The sequence below is a fragment of the Lottia gigantea genome (genome assembly GCF_000327385.1).
Source record: "Lottia gigantea unplaced genomic scaffold LOTGIsca_83, whole genome shotgun sequence".
In the NCBI taxonomy this organism is placed as follows: Eukaryota; Metazoa; Mollusca; class Gastropoda; family Lottiidae; genus Lottia; species Lottia gigantea.
The window spans coordinates 926,239-947,769 of NW_008710756.1; the positions used below are offsets into that span (position 1 = coordinate 926,239).

General features: G+C 30.1%; 2 protein-coding genes across 2 annotated transcripts; both read right to left on the reverse strand.

Moving 5' to 3' along the window:
- Window positions 1-2,619: 2,619 nt before the first annotated feature.
- LOTGIDRAFT_133208 (hypothetical protein) lies at window positions 2,620-3,015 on the reverse strand (the record flags this gene model as incomplete). The annotated part of the gene is made up of 1 exon (XM_009067554.1): window positions 2,620-3,015. A coding segment is annotated over one exon (396 nt), but the record flags the coding sequence as incomplete, so codon positions are not given.
- Window positions 3,016-9,433: 6,418 nt separating this feature from the next.
- LOTGIDRAFT_133288 (hypothetical protein) lies at window positions 9,434-20,581 on the reverse strand (the record flags this gene model as incomplete). The annotated part of the gene is made up of 12 exons (XM_009067555.1): window positions 9,434-9,688; window positions 10,092-10,241; window positions 10,549-10,621; window positions 11,093-11,160; window positions 11,362-11,438; window positions 11,791-11,902; window positions 13,036-13,142; window positions 14,502-14,605; window positions 14,987-15,145; window positions 16,910-17,042; window positions 17,667-17,828; window positions 20,230-20,581. The coding sequence occupies 12 exons, from the start codon at window positions 20,579-20,581 to the stop codon at window positions 9,434-9,436; spliced, it is 1,752 nt and encodes a 583-aa protein (XP_009065803.1).
- Between the last annotated feature and the right edge of the window lie 950 nt (window positions 20,582-21,531).

A 21,531-nucleotide genomic window follows, 5' to 3' on the forward strand; every position in this document is an offset into this window, starting at 1 on the left:
TATAATGTTACTACCAAACCTTCATTTTGTTATCCATTGTTCTTGTGCTTGTATAACAACTTTATAATGTTATTACCAAATCTTCATTTTGTTATCCATTGTTCTAGTGCTTGTATAACAACTTTATAATGTTACTACCAAATCTTCATTTTGTTATCCATTGTTCTTGCGCCTGTATGATATCTCCGTTTTGTTATCCATAGTACTGTCAGTGAATTTATACCCTTTTCTGCTTCAGATTTTCTTACTTCATTGTTTCAATTCTTGCTTTTACTATACTATAAATTTATTTTCCAAAGACGTAAACTCGTCCTGATTATCTATTTCTGTTTATTGTCAAAATATTTAGTTTATTGTGACATTAATTAAAAAAATGTCAAAATCTTTAGTTCTAGACGTTTTCCTGTTTGTGATCATGACTGAAAAGATTCTGCGACAGTCTGTTGGTGATGGATAAAGTGTATGCTGTCACTCTCCTAGTATTAAAAGACGACATTAAGGCATTATCTCAGAAGTTACTCAAAGACAATCATCTCAATGCTTCTTTTCCCATCCACCGACAGAATTAACCTAGTCTATTAGTTTTATGATCAAACTGGACACCTTATAAAGAATACAGGGCGCATAAAGTCACAGTCCACCACCTGTTCGTCCGTACGTCCGTCTTGAGAACTCTGATAAGCACGGTTCAATTGATTTTCACTCCACAACCGACCTCGATTTCCATATGGGCGAAAAAGATAATGTAATTTTGAAGGTCATGCTTTTTTCCTCAGCTCGTTCTCAGATTTCGAGTGATTCTTCTATTTTAAGCAATTCCCCGAGTCATGTGGACCCTATATGTTATTTTATACTTATATCAACTGAATAACTAGCAGTGTGAAGGAAATAATTTATTATATACTTTAAAATATAACCAACAGGTTTGGCACAACAAACAATAGGAAAATAGCAAATTTAAAATTGGACAAAATACAATCATCAATCAATTCATTAACCTAGTATTATCTTTGCTCTTGTTCAACTTGCAAAATACCAAGGATTTCTTCCACAAACCAGCTATTAAATTTTCAGACATCCCAATTTGTAACCTGATTAAGAAATTTATGAAATATTTTTATAACAGTATTTCTATAGTCTTCAAACTCGAGGAACAATGATTACAGTGATTGTAAAAAGGTTTTCTAAATTTTTTATGGGTATAGTATACACCTTTCCAATTTCAATCAGACGTCTGTGGTTCCTTCAATTCCACTCAAACTAAGTGTTTTATGAAACCACATACGTCTGGCGAACTAAACTAGTAATTGCATGTAAGTTTATGATACTGAATATAAATGGATTCAACCAAGAGGAATTCACGATTATTGAAGAACTTTTACTCTCAAAATAATGGCCATGAAACTAAAAATTTGAAAATGTATAAACACCGTACCACTCATGTCCGAAAAATGTATTTAATTCAGCCCACAAGAAGTTCACAAAGAGTTGAATACATGATCTTATAACAGATTAATTAGATAAAAAAGAATTTGCAATTTGGTTACATTATACAGCAGATATGAAATCAAGCCATAAAGAAAGAAGTAAGTAAGTTACTACAACATTGGCAAGGATTCCAAGATGAAAGACAAAAGTAAAATATATTATACAATATACACACAATGTCATCAAAGATATACATATCTTATATACAGGAAATTATATTAAAACATAATTTATTAACAACAAATCCTGTTGAATGAAAAACATAATTTCAAATTTATTGTTGAAAGTTAGATTGGATTGTACAAGTCAAAAGCTTAGCTTCTGTAGTATATTCCATATAGCATAGCTTCTGTTGTAAATACTTAAAGACATAGCTTCAATTGAACACACTGAAAGCATTGCTTCTGTTGTATACACATAAAAAAGCATTGCTTCTGTTGTATACACATAAAAAAGCTTTGCTTCTGTTGTATACACATAAAAAAGCATTGCTTCTGTTGTATGTACACCAAAAAGCATTGCTTCTGTTGTATGTACATCAAAAAACATTGCTTCTGTTGTATGCACACAAAAAAGCATTGCTTCTGTTGTATGCACACCAAAAAGCATTGCTTCTGTTGTATGTACATAAAAAACATTGCTTCTGTTGTATGCACACCAAAATGCATTGCTTCTGTTGTATGCAGACCAAAAAGCATTGCTTCTGTTGTATGTACATCAAAAAGCTTTGCTTCAAAAAGCTTTGCTTGTTGTATGTACATCGAAAAGCATTGCTTCTGTTGTATGTACATCAAAAAGCTTTGCATCAAAAAGCTTTGCTTGTTGTATGTACATCAAAAAGCATTGCTTCTGTTGTATGTACATCAAAAAGCTTTGCTTCTGTTGAATGTACATCAAAAAACATTGCTTCTGTTGTATGTACATCAAAAAGCTTTGCATCAAAAAGCTTTGCTTGTTGTATGTACATCAAAAAGCATTGCTTCTGTTGAATGTACATCAAAAAACATTGCTTCTGTTGTATGTACATCAAAAAGCATTGCTTCTGTTGTATGTACATCAAAAAGCTTTGCTTCTGTTGAATGTACATCAAAAAACATTGCTTCTGTTGTATGTACATCAAAAAGCTTTGCATCAAAAAGCTTTGCTTGTTGTATGTACATCAAAAAGCATTGCTTCTGTTGTATGTACATCAAAAAGCTTTGATTCTGTTGAATGTACATCAAAAAACATTGCTTCTGTTGTATGTACATCAAAAAGCTTTGCATCAAAAAGCATTGTTTCTGTTGAATGTACATCAAAAAGCTTTGCTTCTGTTTTATGTACATCAAAAAGCATTGCTTCTGTTGTATGTACATAAAAAAGCTTTGCTTCTGTTGAATGTACATCAAAAAACATTGCTTCTGTTGTATGTACATCAAAAAGCTTTGCATCAAAAAGCATTGTTTCTGTTGAATGTACATCAAAAAGCTTTGCTTCTGTTGAATGTACATCAAAAAGCTTTGCTTCTGTTGAATGTACATCAAAAAGCAGTCTGTAGTCAGTTATTAGAAAATTTTAATTAAAAAGCTATACATTCAGCACATAAGTTGAAAGAACACTTATAAAAATAAAGGCCATTAATAACATATTGAGCAAGTGTATACATTATCACAAATTTAACAAATAATCACAACTCTTTATTCTTATTCTATATAGTTCTGCATTAAAAGTTTTGTGATAATTTACCAATGCACAACCATTTATCAAAGGTCACACTAGAATAATCCAACAGTTGAATTGTAAAAAAAATTTAAATGTTATTAAAGAGATAGATGCAACATTTTGGGGGGTTGATTTTAGTCTGGAATATATGTACATAATCTTCAGAAGTACTAGAAATGTAAGAAAATCGCATAATTCCTTTGCAAATAGTTCAAACTGGGAATTTTACTCACTATTTCTATAGATGTCTTTTCTATATATCACAGAGTATCTTAAATTGTTGAGTCGTCATTTTAACATTCAAACCCAGATAATTCTGGACACACATTGATTTGAAGGCAGTGAGCTGTAAATACTATTACTGGTTGCCTTAGCTAAAAATTTCCCGTTTCAAACTAAGGTACACAAGAAAATAGCGCATCTGTCCCTTTTAACAGATATTAATTGTCTATAATATTGCTGTATCAGCTGCTTGAGCTCAATTTCACCTGATCATTATACTTTTCAGAATGAATATCCACCATATATGGTTCATATACAATTAAATCATAATATTTCCAAGCAGATATTGGAAATCTCAAATGCAGATATTGAGAGAACATTCATAATTCCCAGGATTTTCATTGTTATTAATGGCAGGCTAAAGTGCTCCAGCAGCTGGTATAGCTGATTATTGAACAACAATACTCTTTAAAGAAAGTTCACATATTAAACAGAGTAAATCACAAATAAGTTGTTTAAGTATATACAAGATTATCATTCAAATGTTGAAAACAGATTAAAAAAGAAAGTCAGTGGTTGTTGAATGATGCAGTTATATAAAAAAAAATGAAAATTTACACGTAACACTTATAATACATTGTTTAGATGATAGAGAAGCTGACATTTATCCTGTGTAATGATAAAAATTTTACTTAAAGTGATTGTAAAGAGGTAATCTAAATTTTGTGTGTGTGTCTGGGACACTTATGGCATCAATTTGCACGATTCCAATTATCAATCAGTCTGTGGTTCCTGCAATTATACTAAAAAAAGCCCTTCACAATTGGTGACCACATCAAACACTAGTTTTAGTGGATTTACAGGAACCACAGTGTGGTCCTGATACACATAAAAAGTTAGGAAACCTCTTACAAGACCTTTAACAAATGAACAATTGCTTTTCACATGATTGACAGAAGTCTGACAGATAATGGGAGTGGCCTTCTTGTTTTTTTTTTATAATAATCATTGCATGTGAATCAAATAATGTGTATATAAATATAAATATGTGGTGTTTGTAATATCATATTCATATGTTTGTTTAAAATAAGTTAAGTCACTAAAATATGTATCTAGTTTCTGACAATGATGTTGAAATTTGGTCTAAAAATGTTGAAGATGATAATAAACTTTTTGCTGCATTTCAAAGCACAGAAAGACTTGCATGATATTATAAAGAAATTCAGTAATATCAGTTTCAATAATATTAAATGCACCTTCCATTGACTTTTACAATGGAAGGATAAAAAGAAAATAGAACAAAACCTTTTAGACAATATCTTGGTTTTCCTTTAAAAATAAGAATTAAAAAAACCAAACAAATGATTATTGCACTTAATTAATATTACAAACTAGAGTTAAATAATCAATCAAAGAGAATCAGAAAAAAACAATTTGCAATATAACAAGGTATAAATAAACAAGAGCCAATATACAATCTTTAGAAATAACAAAAGAATAACAAATAAAAAATATCAATAAATATAGAATAACAGAATAAATACAGAATAATCGGGTCCTTGGAATGTGAAATTGGAGAGCAAATATTAATGAGAGATAACTTACTATGATAAAGTGACAGAAAACTTACTTTAGTAAAGTGTCAGTAAACTTACTTTATTATTAAGTCAATATACTTACTCTTTTAAAGTGACCAGTAAAACACATCATTAAAATGACTTCAGGTAGCATGAGTATCAAAGTGACAGGTACCTAACTATATTCAGGTAACATGCTTATCAATGTGACAGGAAATTTACTTTATTATAGTGTCAGTAAACTTACTTTATCAAAGTGACAGGTAAGTTACTTATCAAAGTAACAGGTAACGTACATTCATGACAAGTGACCTACTTTATTAAAAAGACTGGAAACTTACTTTATCAAAATGACTGGTAATTTCCTGTATTAAGTGACTGGTAACTTACTTAATTATATTGTCTATAAATTTTAGTGTTGGTATTGCTCTTTTAAAGTGACAGGTAACTTACTTAATTATAGTGTCAGTAAACTTACTTAATTATAGTGTCAGTAAACTTAATTATAGTGTCAGTAAACTTACTTAATTATAGTGTCAGTAAACTTACTTAATTATAGTGCCAGTAAACTTACTTAATTATAGTGTCAGTAAACTTACTTAATTATAGTGTCAGTAAACTTACTTAATTATAGTGTCAGTAACTTTACTTTAATATTGTTTCAGTAAACTTACTTTATATGTTAGTAAATTTACTTTTTATGTCAGTAAAAGTACTTTTTTTAGTGACAGGTACCTTACTTTATTAAAGTGACAGGTAACCTACTATATTAAAGAGACCAGAAACTTAATTTATTACAGAGAATGGAAACTAACTTGATTAAAGTGTCCATAAACTTACTTTAATAAAGTGACAAAAAACATACTTTATCAAAGTGTCAGTAAAGTTTCTTATTACTGTGTCAGTATACTGGCTCCTTGAAAGTGACAGGTAACTTATTTCATTAAAATGACCAAAAACTTAATTTATTACAAAAAATGGAAACTATCTTTATTAAAGTGTCTGTAAACTTACTTTTTTAGTGGCAGACTTACTTACTTTTATAAAAATTTAATTTACTTTTATAAAAAGAGACAGAAACATGCTATTTATATCACAGTAAGATTTTAATAACAGAATGTGGTTTATCTTTGGTCAAACATCTCAAACAGAAAATGTTCAATATATATAAATTTAAGTGAATTTCGGGTACTTGTTGAACAGGAGTGGTGAATTGATGCACTATGAATCTTGTTCCTGTAATTGTGGATGTAAATGGGTTAATAAAAATAAAGCTATATCTTTATTAGACCAGTATGATGTATGAGATGTCAATAAAGACATATAACTATTCTCTAAACTTCTTTCTTTAAGTTGATAATCAAGTCTATATTCCATTTCTGAAATTTGAAAGAAGACTTCGTCAATTATAGGAATAAATGTAGTGTGTTATAGTGGAGAAAATAAAGTTTCAGGGACAGGTTTGCCATTTTCAGGTTGATTTGGGTCTTGAATAAATAGTCTAGCCTACTAGAAATGTATGAAAATCACATAATTCCTTCAAACACACCTCAAACTAGGAATTTCACTTTTTTTTCCTATATATAATGTCTTAACTATATGGCAGAGTCTTAAGAAAAGCCAATTTGTCTTTTAACATTCGAACATGCATGAATTTGAAGGCTCAAATTTCGATGGTGAGTTGTAAGCTTTATTATTGATTAGCTTAGCTAAAATTTAACGTTACTAAAACTAAGGTATGATTGGTCAAATGGATGGCAAATCTGTCCCTTTAAAACATGAACAAGAGCATTTCACTATATACAAGTTAGAATAAATATTGATGAACACAATATACATGTAGGTCTGTTCAATTCCTACTGATTGTGCCAAAAAATACCATAGAATGCTTGTTATTGTTTTCAATCCCAACTGGATGAACACAAATATATTACTCAACTATAAGATAGTAGGATAAATATACCAGATAAAAACATAATATATCTATAAATATGCATATCTCTTGTTTCATAACTGGACAACATCTTCTATTTAAAGAATTGCAAAGAGGTCAATATTTAAAAGTTAATCAGGCATACTAATTAATATTCCCAAAAACTTACAATTATAATTCAAACCAAATGATGTTTAATGAAGGTGGCATGAAAATCTGATAGTTGTAGAAATAACAGGAACCTCAAGAAGGTGAAAAAGTGAAAATTGTGACCTCGACTCTACCAAATACATATACATAGCTTAGGACACCTTGTATGAACCCCTCTTTCAAGATGAAAATATTATTCAAGATATCCCCTGAACAACTAAATCAAATTGAAAAGAAAGTGATAAAATAAAAGCAGAAGTGGAATTATTAAAGAATGTGATAAGAATTTTTATTTTATTAAAAACCTCCAAATTTTGCCAAAATCTTCCAAAAATGAAGTCTTTAAATGGAATGTGGCAATAGAATGATACTTGATAATCTCCCAAAATATATCAAGGAAAGTGAGAATAAGTATCTAATTAAAAATAGACCAAATTTTCATTCCATTTTTTTAAATATAGCTACTTCAATTAGAGTCCCAGCCCTCTTGAACGTTCAACAAATTAACATTCTAATCTAACTCGATGACCTCTGCTTTAACCAATCAAATTTTACCCTCACCAGGGCTGTCATTTTCTGACCAGGTGGTAATCAGGTTATGTCAAAAGGTTAATTTGATGAATGTTCAAGATGGCTGTTTATATTAACAATAAAAGATAATAAAAAAACAGAAAACGAAAGTTTGGTCTAATTTTAATAAGACTGAGATAAGCATGTAGGGTTAATTGTGTTGTGACCTAGAAAAATGGAAAAACCAAGGAGATTCTAGCAGGAAGAGTCCATAGCCTACTTCCAACACCTGGATCTGTATGTTCTTACCAGGCCACAGATCTAATGAATCTCTTTTATTAAACAGAATTCTCTCCTTTGCTGTTGTCCAGTGTATTGAATGACTCTTTACAATAGGCAGAGGTCCTGTGAAGTAGCATAACACAGTTTAGAAAAACAGGAATATTTCACCAAGCATTTTCTAGTGACTTTGTATCTTGTCATTGATTTTAATAAATATCCCTTAATTCTTCATGTGTGGTCAAGAAATCTTTTAATCAAAGCATTTGATTGGTTGAATATATCTTTGACCTAGAACTTTCCCTTCAAACAAAGTCCTAAGATCATTGATGACAAATAGATTTACCCTTTCAGATTGACAAAGCAATTAATCAAAGCATTTGATTTGATGTTGAATATGTCTTTGACCTAGAACTCTCCCTTCAAATAATGTCCTAAGATCATTGATGACCAAAAGAGTTTCCCAATTACCCTCACTTTCTCAGTTCAAATTTCTAGGAGCAAAATGTGTAAATAAAGACTTTGAAACATTTTACATGTATTTCAGACACAGAAAAACTTATTCTAAAACTATAATTCTAATTTGAAAGTGACATTTCCAATCACTTAAAGATCTTTTACATAAAGTTTGATGTACCAACAAAATGAAGACAGTACCTGTTTTGTCTATATCTTTAGGATCAAGATAAACACAAGCTTGTAGTTTCTGGGCTTCATTATCAAATCTTTGTAACATTTTTAATTCAGCACTTAATGCTTCTTCATCTTTTGACTTTTTACTCAGCCATTTTGCTACAAAATTCAAATTTACCTTTTTCAAAGGAAAATTCAACTAATAGATTTCTAAAAAAGACTTACTTGTGGAATCCCATTTTCTTATATGCTTTTATAATAATAAAAAATGTAATGAGAATAACCTCTCAATTTTATGAGCACAAAATTACCAGGCCTTTGCGCCTTTATAGAAGCATCTGAAATACTTATACCATTTTTATGACCATCAAAGATGGGTTTCCTTATTTTTTAGTGTCAAATTAAGCAAACTATCTGATTAATTGGAGTTGCTAATGAATTATCGTGTATTCTTAATCATATCATTATGTTCTTATTGCATATTATTAACCAATCATAAATGTCCATGTATGTACAGTCTGGATAAACAAAAAAATACTTTTTGACCATTCTTGATCGGTCACTCATTGGAATTCTGCTGGTAATTCTTTTTCAAAGTCATTAGAACACCTCTACTTTCTATTCATATTAGCATTGTCATTTTCATAAATAAAAATAAGGGAACCCACCTTTAATGGTTAACATTTTCATGAGCAAGAAAATGGAATGGTTGACACTTCCTACTTTCCTATTCTTGAATTAGTGCACCATTGCCATTCAGTGTGCAATAAGGGAAATGTTGCGCCGCTTTACAGCATGGTTAAAGACAACTACTATTTATGGATAAGATTCATCCAATAAACAATAAACATTTAAATCGTCCAAATTATTCCACATTATTTGATGAAGACTTCCAACTGTTTTTAATTTGCAAACACTTTCTGTTTAAGAAAAACGAAAATTACTTACAGAATGAGAATTTTTTAGAAGGATTGAGATTTATTTCTGAAGCTGAATCAGAATCATCTTTATCTCCATTATCTCCTACTTTATTTATTTTCACATTTATCTGTTCTTCAGATGTGGTTTTTAAAGCAGCATAGGCTTTTCTCTGCATCTTGACATAAGGTGTTTTATGGCGGGAATCATAGTGATGTATTGGTAAAGGCATTATGGTAGCATAGTGTTTTAACACTAAAGGTTCCAGTCTGTAAGCCTGTGAAAAAGACAAAAAAATCACTACTGAATATAAGGTTATAGAGGTCTATCAAAAATCTTATTTCAATATTACAAGCAATGGCTCTTCCTGGAGTTGAGGAAATATATTTTTTCTTTAACACAAAATGAGCAAATCAATTTTAAAAACTATAACTTTCAACTTGATTTCAAAATCAATTTTTATGAACTAATCTTTGGGATAGTTTTGACTTTATCTTTTGTCATATTTTAATATTGTGGTCTAGATATTTCAAATATGTATTGAGAGTTATTTCCCTTGGGAGAGTAGTTAAAACTGCCTGATAAATTATCACGAGTGAGCTTCATTTGAATCTTAGCCATCCTGATGAAGTTATAGCCAAACAGTCCATGTGTGTGGTATATCAAAAACAGACACTCACCACAGGATCAGATGGATGGTAAATATTAAATAAACGTTTACAGGAATCAGTAGGTAAAATATGTTCTAATGTTCCAGTACCCTGAGGTCTCAAACCACGTAGGGCTAAAAATACAGCTAATGGTGAACCAATACAAAACAGATTCTCTATCTGAAAATTTTATAAACATTAAATTAAGCAAAATATTAAAGATATGGAGTATTCTGTTGGCCCTACCTGTTCAAAATTTATTAAAGTATGGTGGCTTTAACTTTTTTTTTGGTTTCCAACTCTGAAGAGGATGATTAGTGCGCACACCTTGTAGTACACTGGTCCACAGTTTGATGTTCTACACCCAAATGATTAGACACTTTTTTCATACTTTGCCAATTTGCAACACTGACAGGGAGAAACAGGAAAAAAAAATAGCTATTGCTATTGCAGAAATCTATCAAAATACTTAATTTCTCTTACTTACATTAAAGTTAAGTTTAAATGTTGAATTTTGTCTTTCCTGTACAGATGTAAGTAACTCTTCCAATTCATTTACCCTTTCAAAAATACAAAGGTTATCAAATGATATAGTATTATCAATAATGATATTAATCAATTTCAGTTCTACTGAAGCGAAATATCTATATGAAATGTCTACTGTTCAATCAAATTTTTGACGAAACTGATTCCTGGTTGACGATTTAAAACTGGTGCACAGCCAAAAGTTCAAAGGTCACAGAGTCACAATATAGTAACAAAAACGAAAGTTACGGCAATGCCCTACACTTATTTACATTCATTGTAACGGCAATTCAATATTATGTTTAAAAAAACGCATATTCGGAGGTGTGGAAAATCTCCATAAAACAGGGTATAGTATTTCTGACTCTACTCCAGCCTAAAATATCTATCAGAGGCTGTAATAGAAGGTATTTCAATCTTAAAGAAGAATATATTGTAGTAATATAACTGTTATTATATAAGATATAGTTTGCATGATCACACTTCTGAAAGGAGATATAACTTACCGTTTTCTAGCTTTATCAAGTTCACCTAACAGTTCTTTTGATCCACTAGCTTGTTCTCTTTCATCATTCTACAAATAATAATTCATCAACAGTTGCTGTTCTCTAAAGGATCTGATATAGGTCTAATATATTATGTGAAATCTCAGTATGCATTCATTAAGGACAATAAAACTAGCCCATGTGTGCTAGACGCTAGTGCACTAGAAATCTCTTTACAGTTGCTTATAAAAAAAATCTGAACCTAGCAATAAATAATTAACTATACTTACAATAACAGAATTAACTAGCTGATCATACATCTTCATTGGTTTCCAACCTGTTATAATATCATAAGTTATTACACTACCTGTAAACAAAATAACAGTAAATCATGACAATACATTGACAACAATATTAATACGTGCATGTAAGTGTGCAATGAGGGAAAATTTGTTAGGGCGGCCTACTTTTATTATTATCTACAAATGTCAAATAAAAGTCTGACTTCTTCGCTCCTTGTAGGGTTAATGTAGGTGAGACACAGTATACATGTGCAATAAGGGAAATTTTCAATTTAATATTGTTGATTAATATTCAATGTGCATAGCCCGTAGCACCCGAACCATCAGTTAATTGTCTCAGTCCATCAGTCCTGCAGGCAAACAGTATACAAAACTATAAACATATTCAAAAAGAAAATTTGATGAAATCCCATTTACCTAATGAATGTGCAAGTATAGATACTTTGCCATTATTAGCTTCAAAATAAGGATGTCTCTGACAAAATAGACTATATAGACGGTTTAATTCATGTTCAAGGCTATTGGTGATCTGAAAAGAAATAAAACCATGAACATTCAGAATAATATACCATTAAAAGAGTTATGTCAGGATTTCAATGTACCATTAAAAGAGTTATGTCAGGATTTCAATGTACCATTAAAAGAGTTATGTCAGGATTTCAATGTACCATTAAAAGAGTTATGTCAGGATTTCAATGTACCATTAAAAGAGTTATGTCAGGATTTCAATGTACCATTAAAACAGTTATGTCAGGATTTCAATGTACAATTGAAAGAGTTAAATCAGGTTTTCAATGTACAATTGAAAGAGTTAAATCATGTCTTCAATGTACAATTGAAAGAATTAAATCAGGTTTTCAATGTACAATTGAAAGAGTTAAATCATGTCTTCAATGTACAATTGAAAGAATTAAATCAGGTTTTCAATGTACAATTGAAAGAGTTAAATCATGTCTTCAATGTACAATTGAAAGAATTAAATCAGGTTTTCAATGTACAATTGAAAGAGTTAAATCAGGTTTTCAATGTACAATTGAAAGAGTTAAATCATGTCTTCAATGTACAATTGAAAGAATTAAATCAGGTTTTCAATGTACAATTGAAAGAGTTAAATCAGGTTTTCAATGTACAATTGAAAGAGTTAAATCATGTCTTCAATGTACAATTGAAAGAATTAAATCAGGTTTTCAATGTACAATTGAAAGAGTTAAATCATGTTTTCAATGTACAATTGAAAGAATTAAATCAGGTTTTCAATGTACAATTGAAAGAGTTAAATCATGTTTTCAATGTACAATTGAAAGAATTAAATCAGGTTTTCAATGTACAATTGAAAGAGTTAAATCATGTTTTCAATGTACAATTGAAAGAATAAAATCAGGTTTTCAATGTACAATTGAAAGAGTTAAATCATGTCTTCAATGTACAATTGAAACAGTTTAATTAGGGTTTTCAATGTACAATTGAAAGAATTGAATCAAGAACACAAAAAAATATTAGTAAATACAACAAACTTGCAATTTAAACTTGAAAAATTGCTTTGAACAATTCATTTTTTAATTGGATCAGTTTTCTTCTTTCAAATTATGGAATGAAATTGTTCTGAATTCACTCTATCAGAGAGTACTGCCATCATCAGTGACCAAACTCTTTACAACTTACCTCTGTTCTATAGGCTGGACTAGTATAATATAATATATCCATGGCGCTAGAGTTTAATATATTTCTTACTCCTTTCATTTTATTAGGTGTTATATTATCAACAGTGTCTATAAATAAATATAACATTTTATTAGGTGTTATATTATCAACAGTGTCTATAAATAAATATAACATGTTATTAGGTGTTATATTATCAACAGTGTCTATAAATAAATATAACCTGTTATTAGGTGTTATGTTATCAGCAGTGTCTATAAATTAATATAACATGTTATTAGGTGTTATATTATCAACAGTGTCTATAAATAAATATAACATGTTATTAGGTGTTATATTATCAACAGTGTCTATAAATAAATATAACATTTTATTAGGTGTTATATTATCAACAATGTCTATAAAAAAATATAACATTTTATTAGGTGTTATATTATCAACAGGGTCTATATATTAATATCACATTTTATTAGGTGTAATATTATCAACAGTGTCTATAAATAAATATAACATTTTATTATGGTTTTATATTATCAACAGTGTCTATAAATAAATATAACATTTTATTAGGTGTTATATTATCAACAATGTCTATAAATAAATATAACATTTTATTAGGTATTATATTATCAACCGTGTCTATAAATAAATATAACATTTTATTAGGTGTTATATTATCAACAATGTCTATAAATAAATATAACATTTTATTAGGTGTTATAATATCAACAGTGTCTATAAAAAAAATATAACATTTTAATAGGTGTTATATTATCAACAGTGTCTATAAATAAATATAACATTTTATTAGGTGTTATATTATCAACAGTGTCTATAAATAAATATAACATTTTATTAGGTGTTATATTATCAACAATGTCTATAAATAAATATAACATTTTATTAGGTATTATATTATCAACCGTGTCTATAAATAATTATAACATTTTATTAGGTGTTATATTATCAACAATGTCTATAAATAAATATAACATTTTATTAGGTGTTATATTATCAACAGTGTCTATAAATAAATATAACATTTTATTAGGTGTTATATTATCAACAGTGTCTATAAATAAATATAACATTTTATTAGGTGTTATAATATCAACAGTGTCTATAAAAAAAATATAACATTTTAATAAGTGTTATATTATCAACAGTGTCTATAAATAAATATAACATTTTATTAGGTGTTATAATATCAACAGTGTCTATAAAAAAATATAACATTTTAATAGGTGTTATATTATCAACAGTGTCTATAAATAAATATAACATGTTATTAGGTGTTATATTATCAACAGTGTCCATAAAAAAATATAACATTTTATTAGGTGTTATATTATCAACAGTGTCTATCAATAAATATATAACACTTTTTTAAATGTATATAGCCTACATTGGGGTTTTGTGATGCATACAAAGAAATATCAATAACATTTAAGAAAATAAGGTTTACAAACCTCCATCTAATTTTAGAGAAGATCTCCATTCAACAGGTAAAAATTCAGCTCTCTGATTTGAAGAGTCAAATTTTGGAAATAATTTACATTTTAGATGATTTACTCTTGTTCTTAAGCTGAAAATAGATAACAGTTTATTTAAAAATTTCAATTTCAGAAAAGATACATATTTATTTTAGATAAACTTATTAGGCCATTAGACAATTTTCAAGGTGGAAATTATGTGTTATTTTTAATAAAATTTTACCAACTGTTTAAAATTTGTTTCTGAAGAATATATCAAGACCAATCCAACTTTAAATGAAGCAAAAGGGGGGTGTGTGTAAGGATTTATAATACATGTACATAATTAAAAAACACTTCTAAAGTTAAGTCATTGTTTCAAAAGGCATTTCTCCCTATTATCACTACTACAGTCTTGCATATAAATAAATCTTGCAGTCAAAACACTGCATGTTCAGCCCACAAAATCTAAAAATACTTACGCCTTACAACATCTGACAATACTACCAGTCTCCATCTTCTGACCAATACCATGTATAACAAATACTAGATGGGTTATATCTGGTGGTTTATCATCCATTACAGCTTCATAACAATATCCACGATGTAATCTGTTACCAGCTGAAAAAATAAAAACCAGGCTTCAATTTAAAGGAAGAAAACATCTTAAAATACACTCGTCCTATGGCTTTTATTTGTGTTTAATGGTGACCATTGGTTAAATAAGTATGCTTCCCACACGTTATCAATTTTCAAAAAGCGACTATAAAACTATATTCAGAATTCAAAAAAACAAGTGAGCAGCCGATGAGTCTGGTTAATCAACGCTAAAACAGGAAAGAGGAAAAGCCTTTGCAAAATGGCAATCACCTTCTGGTGTATACAAACAAATTTGCCAACTTTGAGGTCAATTCTAGAGTAGAGGTCAAGGACACGGGAAACCACATGTGAGAGTTAATTCCCCTTATGATTAAAACGGATTCCCAAGACAATTTGAAATTCGCTTACTGGATGCATTCAGCGATTTATAATTAATCACTTGTTATTTTGTAGATTTATCGGATTATAGAGGGATTTTGATGTATAGTTATGAGTCATAACTTATGACATCAGGTAAGTCCACTGATAGATATATACTGTTATTGGCCAAGTTTGAGCGAAATTAATATTTCATGTTCATTCTAAGACGATCTATTCCTTTAAGCGGTATCGCATCACAGTTTACAATTCAAAATTCAAAATCCAGGATTTCCTTTGATTACCCAAAATTATTAACAATCTGCAAATCAAACCAATTCAATTGAGGGTTTCCTATTGTAACATTCTAAATAGCCAACCAAATTTTAAAGGAATGCGAATCAAAATTCAACTTGGATTAGCCAAAATGGCAGGAACCACAGATGTCTGACTCAAAATTGGAATGTTGCAAATTGATGCTAATCCCTTTAATATTTTTACTGTCCAGGTTTCAGGTTTTTGACAGTTTATATCCATTTGAATCTTTGTTAAAGAAAATTCTGGACCAATGTTGAACGTGCTAATGTCACTGAGAAAGTCATTTGTAGACTAGTGAAACTTGTCTCAGTAGAATTCAATTATTCATACAATTATCACATGGCTTGTCAAGAGATATTTCACTTATATCTTTACAATAGAGATAATATTCAACACTAATTCAACATGCTATATTGTAAATTCTCTTAATGAAATAAAATGAAAATTTCCTTCCTACTTTTTAACACTAATTCAACATGCTAAAATGCTCTTAATGAGATAAAATAAGTTGGGTTAATAAAGAGTGAATGTCATGCAGTGTGAAATAAGGAAATTTTGCCAGGACAGCTGCATAAACCTTACTAGGTTTCATGTCAAAGATTGTAAAAAGCTTGTGGCACATGGGTCAGTTTATTGGATCACACAAAAAATCTAGCACCTTTTAACATGTCAGCCACTCAAATTTCTATCACTTGTATCAATATAAGGATTGCATGTGGATTTCTTTGCTTTCATTGATTGATAAACGCTGTATTTTACAACACCATTCATGTGAATTAACACATGAAAATTCATCAACATATGAATGCAAAAAAATCTACATTCAATACACATTCAAAGTTTAATCAAATTCCATAGTGTTTATGATGAAATGTGAACAGACAGTCAGAGGATGTGGGTGCAGACGACATTTTTACAACAAAGAGAAATGTAGGAGTATGAAAATTGACCAATTGTAGGTCAAATAGTATCTTTCTCTCAGCAAAATTCCTCTCTTTCCCTTAATTTCACTTGACTTAATATAGCAGATGACTTCATCTTCTCAAAATCAATTCTTTCAAAGCCCCAGGAATCCAAATTATTGATTTATTTCCTGATCATATAAAATAATCATTATCACAGATTCATACTCACATTTCTGCCATCCTAACGAATGACTGACTTTTCTCATGAATTTGGAGGAAGCAGATTCACTAAAGAGGTAGATTTCACTGGCAGAATTCCAATCAATGTGAAATTCATGGAACCTAATATTATGTATCACTGAAAATAACAAAACAATTAAGCTTATTATTATTCTGCATCATCTCAACAACATACAACATTTGTCCAAACTTGCAGATACCACAGGGATCAATTTTAGTTTTGGACAAAAAAGTTTGATTTCGATTCCCATTTCATACAAATTTGATAGCAATTCAAAATGTAGTAGATTTCAGATTGATGCCAGGTTTTAGAGACAACCTAGAGTTGCTGTAGATTTGGCAAACAGTTCTCATGAAAAGAATACTATCGTCATGATCAATTTGAATTTTGGCTACTCATATAAAATATTGGATCATGAAAGGGGTCTTATTGATTTAACAACTGCAATGGGTTAAACACTCAAATTGAACCGTGTCTTACCAAGCAAGTTAATATTTTAGAATTTAGAACTCAAAAGAAATATTTTCCGATTTTGATTATAATTTCATCATGCATCATCAAAACCCACAGGGAAATTTTTTCTATTGTTAACACGCTGAAATAACACATTTCGTACAAAAGTGGTTGCCATCAATTGGACTGATGGAAAGTAGGACAAAATATGAACAACCATTAAAGTATACCATGAGAGCAAAACATATCACACCACTGATAGATGAGGTGAAATTTTTGTCAACTCACCAGGTCTTGGACCTTTAACAATAATTGGAGGGGCATCCTCTAATCTCTGACCAATGAAATTAGCTAAATGTTCAGTTTCAAGCTGATTGGCATAATCCTCTTCCAATGGCTGCCACGTACTATCATGAAACCAGGTACCTCTTAATATAGTAGATACATCACCTACAAAATAGAATGTTCTATGTAAAGAAATTTTAGAAAACAATGGATCAGTAGATAAATTAAACATTTCCAATTCTGAAGTGCTAATGAAATCATACAATGTTGTTGGGGGTTGATTTGAATGGTCAGTATATGAAAATAGTCTTCAGAAGTACTAGAAATGTATGAAATTCTTTCAAAAGTATCTCAAACTAGGAATTTCTTTTCCAATTTCTATGTCTTTTCTATATTTGTTAGTGTTTCAAGAAAAGACAGCTCGTCTTTATAGCTGTCAAACGCAAGGATTTTAAAAATTCGCAGGTAAGCTGTGAACACTACAAATGCTTAGCTAAAAAATTCCCGTTTAGAACTGAGATTAAGGTAAAATTGGTCAAACGAATAATGAACCTGTTCACTTTAATTTGAAAAATTCATTTTGTGTGCAGTGACAGTCAAGCGGATGTTGATAAAATGTAATGGTCTACTTTCAATTTGGCCAGCTCAAGATATTTATGGTCATGATAAATTGAATTTTTGTCCGAAAACTAAGAATTGGCCTGGCTTTAATGCAACATATTGGAACATAGATGGAAAATGAATTAGCAGATCTAATCCATAAAGTTATAATATATGTATTATATGTGTGATGACTATTTTAAGATTTAGAAACAGCTTGTAAAGTTTATACATTAATATACTTATTTTAATACAATATATACTATGTAGTATCAGCAATCTAGTTTCACATAAAATGAATAATAATTTGTTCCAAGTAAATAACTCTATAGTTAAAAACTGATAACATATATTAACCTATGTATAGGTAATTACAATATTGATTTTATAACATAAAAAATCATCAACTCAATAAAAAATGTCACACCCAAAGTTGTTCAGAATTTTGTCAGAAAACAAAGATGCGACTTGGTGCTTGTATTCTGATTTAGTGCCACAAGTTTTATGAACTGTCAGTCTGGGGCCCTCCACTGATAATATTAAAAAAGTTAAACTCCAAGAACTCATTTCTGTCGATTTTGCGGTGTCAAAAATCCCATAAAAACATTCATCTTTTTGAACTGTATAAAGTTTTGTGCTTGGTCTTAATTCTCATTTGTTTTAGCCCAGCCCCCATATACCCCACCCTAAAGAACGATTCAATCAAAAAAATTCAATCATTTCTATTCATTGCGATTTCAGAAATAATTTTTTTAAATTCCTAAGGGTGTGTTCTATCTTTTTGTCATCATCAACTTAATATCCATGTATACACCAACTTATTATGTGGAACAAAATGGCATTTTAATCATTTCCTGATTCATGTGTTAAAGCAGGATATGTCATCTATTATTATCGTTTTTGATAGTTCTTAATGATTGTAAGAGTTTTTGTACTAGTGATGATGACAAAGCACAAATTAGTTAACATTTGTCACAGATGTGAAATTGAGGAGTGCAATGTAAATTGTATACAAGCAAGTTGAAAGGTTTTTTGAATTTTTCCGTTAAATGCTTCACAGATGAAAAATCAATAATGTAAGTTTACTGATGCTACAGGAACATTATTACATTGCCAACTTACACTTATATATTCACTTTTCACCAATTCCAATTTCCCTTTTGGTGACAAAAACGTCTGTGTTTTGACACTCTACAAAATTATAAATGTTTACTTTTTAATGGAATATCCCTTCTGTGATGTAATTTTGTTATTGTCTAATATTAGTTTTTGGGCTGTTTTTTTTGTCAATTTGCAATAGGGGTGTTGTGTCGAAATATATCGGTATGAAATGAAATAAATGGAGTTTTACTTCCTACTTTTCTGCACCATGTAGGATAATGAAGACACCGGCAACACCATGCAGGGTACAATGAGGGCAATTTTGCCAGGATGGCAGCATTATCCTGCTATTTTTCGATTTCCAACCGGCTAGAGACCTTTAACATGCACATCTTGTAGCACACAGAGCCTCGGTTTATTGTCTCATCTGAACGACAAGACACTTTTTCTATGTCAGCTCCCTCTTACCAAAATCACTGAGAGGGGAAAACAGGGCTGACAAATCGGAAGGTATATAACTCTTGTTGAATATGACGTTACCATCATAGAATTCCTCTTCTCAATTTTTTGTAAAGTGTTTAAATGTATGTTTTTGCCTCCAAAGATGAAATTGGAATTAGTGAAAAGTGGATAAAAGTATTTTTAGCAACACAATAATGTTCCTGTAGCATCAGTAAGCTTATGTTATCATTGATTCTTTATCTGTGAAGCATTTAATGAAAAATATTGAAAAATCTTTTCACATGCATAAATAATAAGAAAATTTGGTCATCACTACTCAGTACTCAGTAACAGATCATAGAATCTTTGAGTCAGACATTTTCAATACTGGTATCAAACATTTAAAGAGGAAACTAAAACTTACCAGACCAGTAAATAGGAAAACACTGTTTACTATCAACATCAACTTCATACAGACCACCTCTAACTAATATTCTCTCTTTAACGTCAATATCTTCTCCAACAGCTTGAGGACCAAACGCCAGGGCACGGTAACGACATTCAATTCGCAGGGAATCGTATCCAATAAAAGGAGTCCACTTTTTGTCACCTTCTTGTTTGAAGAACCAATTTATCTCCTCTGGTCGTAGATGATCTACATATTCCTTTTTAGGAAACAGGAATTTTTTGTGTCCTGGAGAAGGTGGGGGTGGTGATTTGGTGCCACTGCTGGTAAATGATTGATTATCCTCATCATCTGACTCAGGATGAATCATAAATCCGTCTGCTGGTGAAAATTGTTGATCTAAAGAATTCATACTTGATGAAGAGCTTCGAGACATGTTGTTGTCTGTATGATTAGGAAATTCTGTTTCCATACTAGCTGGCTAAATATCCAATGGTTTTGGTTGATTATTCACTCTCTAATGGTCTGGAACAAATTAAACCAAATTAGATTTGACCTAGATTAAAGGATAACAATAAGCTTATTTCAGCATAGATTAATGAGATTCACTTTCTAATTCATTTTACACTTTGTCTACTAAAAATGGTCCAAACTTTTAAATGAAAATGAGAACTACTGCATTTTGGTTTAATGTGGAAAATAGGGGTACCTGTACATTAACATTAACTAAACTTCCCTAACCAAATTTAGAACTATCATTGACCATGACCTGTTTGTCATATCAAAATAACAACTGTGTTTAGTCAATTGGCAGTAAAAAATGTTAATTATATTTTCTAATAATAAATAAACTTTTATAAGATAGGGTGACTAAAACAATGAGAGTCCATTAATAAACTTGATCAAATTTCCTGATTGGGCACAGAAACAAACGAAGCATGATTGTTAATATAAATCGTAATCGTTGTCATAGATTATGCTAATATAAGATACCGGTAATGAGTGGATAGCAAATGACATTTGGTAAGAATAGAACAGCATAGATATGGCCTACTTGGAAGATATATACTGACAAAAAACAAAACGTCTATTTGTAACAAAATAATAACTAACAAGTTAAATATCAATTTCCGTAAAAAAGACCGCAGTTTAATCATTATCGGTTGGTTTAACTCATAACAAAGGAAATAAGACCCATGCAACATTGAAAATTTAAACTCAATGTCGAGGGAATAAATGTGACCCACTACCCTTGATAGTAACCTGATCGTATGACTTTTGTAGGTATGACTTTTGAAGACGAGTTCTCTCATCAAATTG